General features: G+C 41.3%; 1 protein-coding gene across 1 annotated transcript in view; it reads right to left on the bottom strand.

Moving 5' to 3' along the window:
• Window positions 1-3,365: 3,365 nt before the first annotated feature.
• LOC139420509 (late secretory pathway protein AVL9 homolog) overlaps window positions 3,366-8,747 on the bottom strand; it is a 37,008-nt gene continuing 31,626 nt past the window's right edge. The window contains exons 12-15 of the mRNA XM_071170715.1: window positions 6,854-7,073; window positions 5,172-5,289; window positions 4,940-4,993; window positions 3,366-3,384 (exon numbers count right to left, since the gene is read on the bottom strand). Coding sequence (XP_071026816.1) covers window positions 3,366-3,384; window positions 4,940-4,993; window positions 5,172-5,289; window positions 6,854-7,073 — 411 coding nt within the window. The remainder of the gene's footprint in view (window positions 3,385-4,939; window positions 4,994-5,171; window positions 5,290-6,853; window positions 7,074-8,747) is intronic.

The raw sequence follows: 8,747 nt of genomic DNA, 5'->3' as shown, positions 1-8,747 counted from the left end.
GCATTTCACTGTGAGGTCTACTACACCTGTTGTATTCAGCATTTCACTGTGAGGTCTACTACACCTGTTGTATTCAGCATTTCACTGTGAGGTCTACTACACCTGTTGTATTCAGTATTTCACTGTGAGGTCTACTACACCTGTTGTATTCAGCATTTCACTGTGAGGTCTACTACACCTGTTGTATTCAGCATTTCACTGTGAGGTCTACTACACCTGTTGTATTCAGCATTTCACTGTGAGGTCTACTACACCTGTTGTATTCAGCATTTCACTGTGAGGTCTACTACACCTGTTGTATTCAGCATTTCACTGTGAGGTCTACTACACCTGTTGTATTCAGCATTTCACTGTGAGGTCTACTACACCTGTTGTATTCAGCATTTCACTGTGAGGTCTACTACACCTGTTGTATTCAGCATTTCACTGTGAGGTCTACTACACCTGTTGTATTCAGCATTTCACTGTGAGGTCTACTACACCTGTTGTATTCAGCATTTCACTGTGAGGTCTACTACACCTGTTGTATTCAGCATTTCACTGTAAGGTCTACTACACCTGTTGTATTCAGCATTTCACTGTAAGATCTACTACACCTGTTGTATTCAGCATTTCACTGTAAGGTCTACTACACCTGTTGTATTCAGCATTTCACTGTAAGGTCTACTACACCTGTTGTATTTGGCGCACGTGACAACTTTGATTTGATTTGATTCAGTGTCTTACACGATCAGAGTATAGCAGGGACTTTGAATGACCTGATACTTATCATTATGAATCTTCATAAAACACACCTCTCAATGTTCTCACCACCAAGCAGACCTCTCCATGTTCTCACCACCAAGCAGACCTCTCCATGTTCTCACCACCAAGCAGACCTCTCCATGTTCTCACCACCAAGCAGACCTCTCCATGTTCTCACCATAAAGCAGACCTCTCCATGTTCTCACCACAAAGCAGACCTCTCCATGTTCTCACCACCAAGCAGACCTCTCCATGTTCTCACCACCAAGCAGACCTCTCCATGTTCTCACCACCAAGCAGACCTCTCCATGTTCTCACCACCAAGCAGACCTCTCCATGTTCTCACCATAAAGCAGACCTCTCCATGTTCTCACCACCAAGCAGATCTCTCCATGTTCTCATCAATAGAGAAGTTAAGGATGAAGACCCGTGGCATGCGTCCCAAATGGCACCCTATTCCCTATATAGGGCATTCTATTCCCTATGGGTCCCAGTCAAAAGTAGTGCGCTATATAGATGCCGACATAGGGTGGAGGCAGGGGGAAATGTCTGGAGGGTAGCCCTAGAGGCAGGGCTGAAGACCCGGGACAGTCAACGCACGGCAGGATCGCATTTCCTGGACACTTCCTGGAACGTAACCCAAGTCCCGGCCCGAACACCGCCAGCAAAGGTTTTTGAGAATGAACCTCTGTCATAATTAATGGACGGAGCAAAATATGAGACCTGGTGTCTTTCTCTATCACCATCACAAGCAGGGCAGTTATTAGTAGCTAAGTACTCTATGGAATAGTGTGACTGCAGTGAAACATGGCACCAGCTATATGTTACAGGAGAATATGGAGTTGAGGATACAGAGTTTAGAACACCAGAGTTTAGAACACCAGAGTTTAGAACACCAGAGTTTAGAACACCAGAGTTCAGAACACCAAAGTTCAGAACACCAGAGTTTAGAACACCAGAGTTTAAAGAGTTTAGAACACCAGAGTTTAGAACACCAGAGTTTAAAACACCAGAGTCTAAAACACCAGAGTTTAGAACACCAGAGTTTAGAACACCAGAGTTTAGAACACCAGAGTTTAGAACACCAGAGTTTAGAACACCAAAGTTTAAAACACCAGAGTCTAAAACACCAGAGTTTAGAACACCAGAGTTTAAAACACCAGAGTTTAAAACAACAGAGTTTAGAACACCAGAGTCTAAAACACCAGACTTTAGAACACCAGAGTTTAAAACACCAGAGTTTAGAACACCAGAGTTTAGAACACCAGAGTCTAAAACACCAGACTTTAGAACACCAGAGTTTAAAACACCAGAGTTTAAAACAACAGAGTTTAGAACACCAGAGTTTAAAGAGTTTAGAACACCAGAGTTTAGAACACCAGAGTTTAGAACACCAAAGTTTAGAACACCAGAGTTTAAAACAACAGAGTTTAGAACACCAGAGTTTAAAACAACAGAGTTTAGAACACCAGAGTTTAGAACACCAGAGTTTAGAACACCAGAGTTTAAAACAACAGAGTTTAGAACACCAGAGTTTAGAACACCAGAGTTTAAAACACCAGAGTTTAGAACACCAGAGTTTAGAACACCAGAGTTTAAAGAGTTTAAAACAACAGAGTTTAGAACACCAGAGTTTAAAGAGTTTAGAACACCAGAGTTTAGAACACTAGAGTTTAGAACACCAGAGTTTAAAGAGTTTAGAACACCAGAGTTTAGAACACCAGAGTTTAGAACACCAGAGTTTAAAACAACAGAGTTTAAAACACCAGAGTTTAGAACACCAGAGTTTAAAACACCAGAGTTTAGAACACCAGAGTTTAGAACACCAGAGTTTAAAACACCAGAGTTTAAAGAGTTTAGAACACCAGAGTTTAGAACACCAGAGTTTAGAACACCAGAGTTTAAAGAGTTTAGAACACCAGAGTTTAGAACACCAGAGTTTAGAACACCAGAGTTTAGAACACCAGAGTTTAAAACACCAGAGTTTAGAACACCAGAGTTTAAAGAGTTTAGAACACCAGAGTTTAGAACACCAGAGTTTAGAACACCAGAGTTTAAAGAGTTTAAAACAACAGAGTTTAGAACACCAGAGTTTAAAGAGTTTAGAACACCAGAGTTTAGAACACCAGAGTTTAAAACACCAGAGTTTAAAACAACAGAGTTTAGAACACCAGAGTTTAGAACACCAGAGTTTAGAACACCAGAGTTTAAAACAACAGAGTTTAGAACACCAGAGTTCAGAACACCAAAGTTTAGAACACCAAAGTTTAGAACACCAAAGTTTAGAACACCAAAGTTTAGAACCTGGAGGAAGGGAGGGCCATATGCACATCCTAAATTTGAGACTACCGGTGCTGGGCTAAAAACAACTACAGATTAGGGTGAAATGTGGTATATGTAACGTACAGTATGTTTAGATGCAGGGAGACGTCACAGCTATATTCTGTGTGAGGACCGCTCATTCCTTTATCCCAGTTTAGAATATGGTCAATATGTAAGGAGTCAGTGACTCCGTGGTGCTGTGTTGGAGACTTCTGGATTCCACTTGGTTTGGGATTCATTTTCCCCAACTTCTCTCTGAATACAGTTTAGCAAGATGGCAGGAGGATTTGCGCCAATCCTCAGAAATCAGGTCTAGGTCTGCACACCGAGGGAAAAACATTAATTTACCATGATTTATACTCGCTGGTCCTCAACACTATGACTCGACTCTTCCCTCAAAAGAGTTGACTTGGACTTGAGGACATCTCTGCTCATCTCAGAAGTAAGGAAGTAAACTTGAGGACATCTCTGCTCATCTCATAAGTAAGGAAGTAGCCTTGAGGACATCTCTGCTCATCTCATAAGTAAGGAAGTAGCCTTGAGGACATCTCTGCTCATCTCATAAGTAAGGAAGTAGCCTTGAGGACATCTCTGCTCATCTCATAAGTAAGGAAGTAGCCTTGAGGACATATCTGCTTTCTGTAGTGTCAGGCAGCTTAATGTCCAAATACACCCCCTGGACAGGACTGTAGTCTCACCGTAAGGCCTTACCCCCCCCAAATCTATCTCCTTAATGCTGAGTGCCAAGTAGACACACATTGGGTCTTTGGTATGACTCAGCCAGGGATCGAACTCCCATCCTCCCAATCTTAGGGCTGACACTAACCACAAGGCCACTGAGTTGATGGAATAGGCCACAGCCATTTCATAGTACTTGGCAAAAAAAAATCAGATTCACTATCTATAGTGTTCTATTATTATAATCACACAATCAGTGACATGAGAAGCAGTGAAATGAGAAGCAGTGACATGAGAAGCAGTGAAATGAGAAGCAGTGACATGAGAAGCAGTGAAATGAGAAGCAGTGACATGAGAAGCAGTGAAATGAGAAGCAGTGACATGAGAAGCAGTGACATGAGAAGCAGTGACATGAGAAGCAGTGAAATGAGAAGCAGTGAAATGAGAAGCAGTGAAATGAGAAGCAGTGAAATGAGAAGCAGTGAAATGAGAAGCAGTGAAATGTGAAGCAGTGAAATGAGAAGCAGTGAAATGAGAAGCAGTGAAATGAGAAGCAGTGAAATGAGAAGCAGTGAAATGAGAAGCAGTGAAATGAGAAGCAGTGAAATGAGAAGCAGTGAAATGAGAAGCAGTGACATGAGAAGCAGTGAAATGTGAAGCAGTGACATGAGAAGCAGTGAAATGTGAAGCAGTGAAATGAGAAGCAGTGACATGAGAAGCAGTGAAATGAGAAGCAGTGACATGAGAAGCAGTGACATGAGAAGCAGTGACATGAGAAGCAGTGACATGAGAAGCAGTGAAATGCCTTTTTATACCACAGTCCACCTGGCATAGAAACACTACCAAACTTCACCATGGGGAGGCAGACATCTGCATGTTTTTGTGAGATTGTCATTTCAATTATTACATTGTGTGATATAGCCTATAGTACAGATATGTAGAACGGTGTCAAAGAATACTGAAGTACTCACTGTGAGAATCTTAGTTAGACTGAAGTACTCACTGTGAGAATCTTAGTTAGACTGAAGTACTCACTGTGAGAACCTTAGTTAGACTGAAGTACTCACTGTGAGAACCTTAGTTAGACTGAAGTACTCACTGTGAGAACCTTAGTTAGACTGAAGTACTCACTGTGAGAACCTTAGTTAGACTGAAGTACTCACTGTGAGAATCTTAGTTAGACTGAAGTACTCACTGTGAGAATCTTAGTTTCAGATCAGCAGCACTGTACTGTCCTTGGAACGGATGACTGAGAAAGGAGGGAATAACACAGGTTATTTATCCAAGTCAAACATCTAGATATTTTACATTTAGAAGACACTAAAGATGACCAATCCAACACCAAGCTACCACCCTCAGAGCCTCTACCACCCTCAGAGCCTCTACCACCCTCAGAGCCTCTACCACCCTCAGAATGTGTTTCTTACCCTGGGGTGATCTCGGCCATGGCTGGGTGCTTGTTGATAAACCACACTCTGTAGTTGTGTGTGATCCTCCAGGCTGAGATGAAGGGAGCGCCCCAGTCCGCTAGCAACTTCTCATTATCTGGACACACAGAGAGACAGAGAGACAGAGACCGAGAGACAGAGTTAGACAGAAAGAGACCGAGAGACAGAAAGAGAGAGACAGAGAGAAAGAGACAGAGACAGAGAGAGACAGAGACCAAGAGACAGAAAGACAGAAAGAGAGAGAGACAGACAGAGAGAGAGAGACAGACATACAGACAGAGAGACAGAGACAGACAGAGAGAGACAGAGAGAGACAGAGAAAGAGACAGAGAGAGACAAAGAGACAGAGTAGGAGAGAGATACAGAGAGAGATACAGAGAGAGATACAGAGAGAGACAGACAGAGAGAGACAGAGACAGACAGAAAGAGAGAGAGAGTGAGAGAGAGAGAGAGAAAGAGAGAGAATAGAGAGAGAGAGAGAGACAGAGAGAGAGAGAGAGAGAGAGAGAGACAGAACACAAACATTTAGCCTTTTGTTGTGAAATCCTCTGAAAACAAATTATTTTCTCTGTGCTAATCAGACATGAATCTATAGACTTGATTGAGGGAAAGATTAGTAATCAAGTTGCTGGTGATGGTTGAAAATGGATGTTGGATGGTTGACGGTTGAATAGAAGATGCCTACTGATGGACCTGCAAAAATCAATACCTTCTAGTAAGGTAGAGTGTATCATCAATACCTTCTAGTACGGTAGAGTGTATCATCAATACCTTCTAGTAAGGTAGTTTATAATCAATACCTTCTAGTACGGTAGTTTATAATCAATACCTTCTAGTAAGGTAGTTTATAATCAATACCTTCTAGTACGGTAGTTTATAATCAATACCTTCTAGTAAGGTAGTTTATAATCAATACCTTCTAGTAAGGTAGTTTATAATCAATACCTTCTAGTACGGTAGTTTATAATCAATACCTTCTAGTACGGTAGTTTATAATCAATACCTTCTAGTAAGGTAGAGTGTATCATCAATACCTTCTAGTAAGGTAGTTTATAATCAATACCTTCTAGTAAGGTAGTTTATAATCAATACCTTCTAGTTAGGTAGTTTATAATCAATACCTTCTAGTAAGGTAGTTTATAATCAATACCTTCTAGTAAGGTAGTTTATAATCAATACCTTCTAGTAAGGTAGTTTATAATCAATACCTTCTAGTAAGGTAGTTTATAATCAATACCTTCTAGTAAGGTAGTTTATAATCAATACCTTCTAGTACGGTAGAGTGTATCATCAATACATTCTAGTAAGGTAGTTTATAATCCATACCTTCTAGTAAGGTAGAGTGTATCATCAATACCTTCTAGTTAGGTAGAGTGTATCATCAATACCTTCTAGTTAGGTAGAGTGTATGATCAATACCTTCTAGTAAGGTAGTTTATAATCAATACCTTCTAGTAAGGTAGAGTGTATCATCAATACCTTCTAGTACGGTAGAGTGTATCATCAATACCTTCTAGTTAGGTAGAGTGTATCATCAATACATTCTAGTAAGGTAGTTTATAATCCATACCTTCTAGTTAGGTAGAGTGTATCATCAATACCTTCTAGTACGGTAGAGTGTATCATCAATACATTCTAGTAAGGTAGTTTATAATCAATACCTTCTAGTAAGGTAGAGGATAGGAGGGAGTGTATGTAGAGTCCAAACTGGGCCCTGATCCACTCGTCCCCTCCCTCCCAGCCCGTCCCATCCAGAAACACGTCCTCGCGGTTCTCTGTCACGTGTTTGACCAGGTAGTCAGCAAAACGCAGGTCAGCCGTGGTCAGGCCTAGCAGCTTCCTCAACTCAGGGTCCCCGATCTGGAGCTTAGCTTCCTCCACCTAGTGGGATGGACGGAGACACACACACACACACACACACACACACACACACACACACACACACACACACACACACACACACACAATAACTCATGATACAGGTCAAATCAGATTTCACATGGGAGAGTTAAACACATCCAGGATATGATAACATCTGTAACCCTGGTCTAAAGTAGTGCACTGTGTAGGGAATAGGGTGGTTATAGTCCCCGGTCTAAAGTAGTGCACTGTGTAGGGAATAGGGTGGTTATAGTCCCTAGTCAAAAGTAGTGCACTGTGTAGGGAATAGGGTGCCATTTGTGACCCACCCTTAGAATAATGCGCATTTCGGGCCAACAGGACCCAGGAGAAAGAAGAGATGGAGAGAGATGGAATTGAAGAATCCACAGACTCTAACCACTTCTGGGAAAATTGGAAAACACTAAACAAACAACAACATGAAGAATTATCTATCCAAAATGGAGATATATGGGTAAACCACTTCTCCAATCTTTTTGGCTCTATAGCAAAGAACAAATAGCAAAACATATACATGATCAAATACAAATCTTAGAATCAACTATTAAAGACTACCAGAAACCACTGGATTGTCCAATTACCTTGAATGAGTTACAGGACAAAATAAAAACCCTCCAACCCAAAAAGGCCTGTGGTGTTGATGATATCCTCAATGAAATGATCAAATATACAGACAACAAATTCCAATTGGCTACACTAAAACTCTATAACATCATCCTTAGCTCTGGCATCTTCCCCAACATTTGGAACCAAGGACTGATCACTCCAATCCATAAAAGTAGAGACAAATTTGACCCCAATAACTACCGTGGAATATGCGTCAACATCAACTCTGGGAAAATCCTCTGCATTATCATTAACAGCAGACTTGTACATTTCCTCAGTGAAAACAATGTACTGAGCAAATGTCAAATTGCCTTTTTACCAAATTACAGTACGACAGACCAAGTATTCACCCTACACACCCTAATTGACAAACAAACCAAAATCATGCTTTGTTGATTTCCAAAAAGACTGACTCAATTTGGTATGAGGTTCCGCTATATAAATTGATGGAAAGCGGTATTGGGGGTACAACATGCAACATTGTAAAAACCATGTACACAAACAACAAGTGTGAGGTTAAAACTGGCAACAACAAAAAAACAGATTTATTTTCCTACGAGCTGTGGGGTGAGACAGGGATGCAGCTTAAGCCCCACCCTCTTCAACATGTATATCAATGAATTGGCGCGGGCACTAGAACAGTCTGCAGCACCCGGCCTCACCCTACTAGAATCTGAAGTCAAATCTCTACTGATGATCTGGTGCTTCTGTCCCCAACCAAGGAGGGCCTACAGCAGCACCTAAATCTTATGCACAGATTCTGTCAGACCTGGGCCCTGACAGTAAATCTCAGTAAGACCAAAATAATGGTGTTCCTAAAAAGGTCCAGTCATCAGGACCATAAATACAGAATACCTGACCACTGTGACTGACCCTAAACAGAGAGTACACAGTGGCAGAATACCTGACCACTGTGACTGACCTAAACTTAAGGAAAGCTTTGACTATGTACAGACTCAGTGAGCATAGCCTTGCTTTATAACCTCCTGCCCAATGTATGACCATATTAGAGACACATATTTCCCTCAGATTACACAGATCCACAAAGCA

The sequence above is a fragment of the Oncorhynchus clarkii genome, chromosome 11, assembly GCF_045791955.1.
Source record: "Oncorhynchus clarkii lewisi isolate Uvic-CL-2024 chromosome 11, UVic_Ocla_1.0, whole genome shotgun sequence".
NCBI classification, from domain to species: Eukaryota; Metazoa; Chordata; class Actinopteri; order Salmoniformes; family Salmonidae; genus Oncorhynchus; species Oncorhynchus clarkii.
Note: the sequence above shows the minus strand (reverse complement) of the source record. Positions and strands in the feature narration are given on the sequence as shown.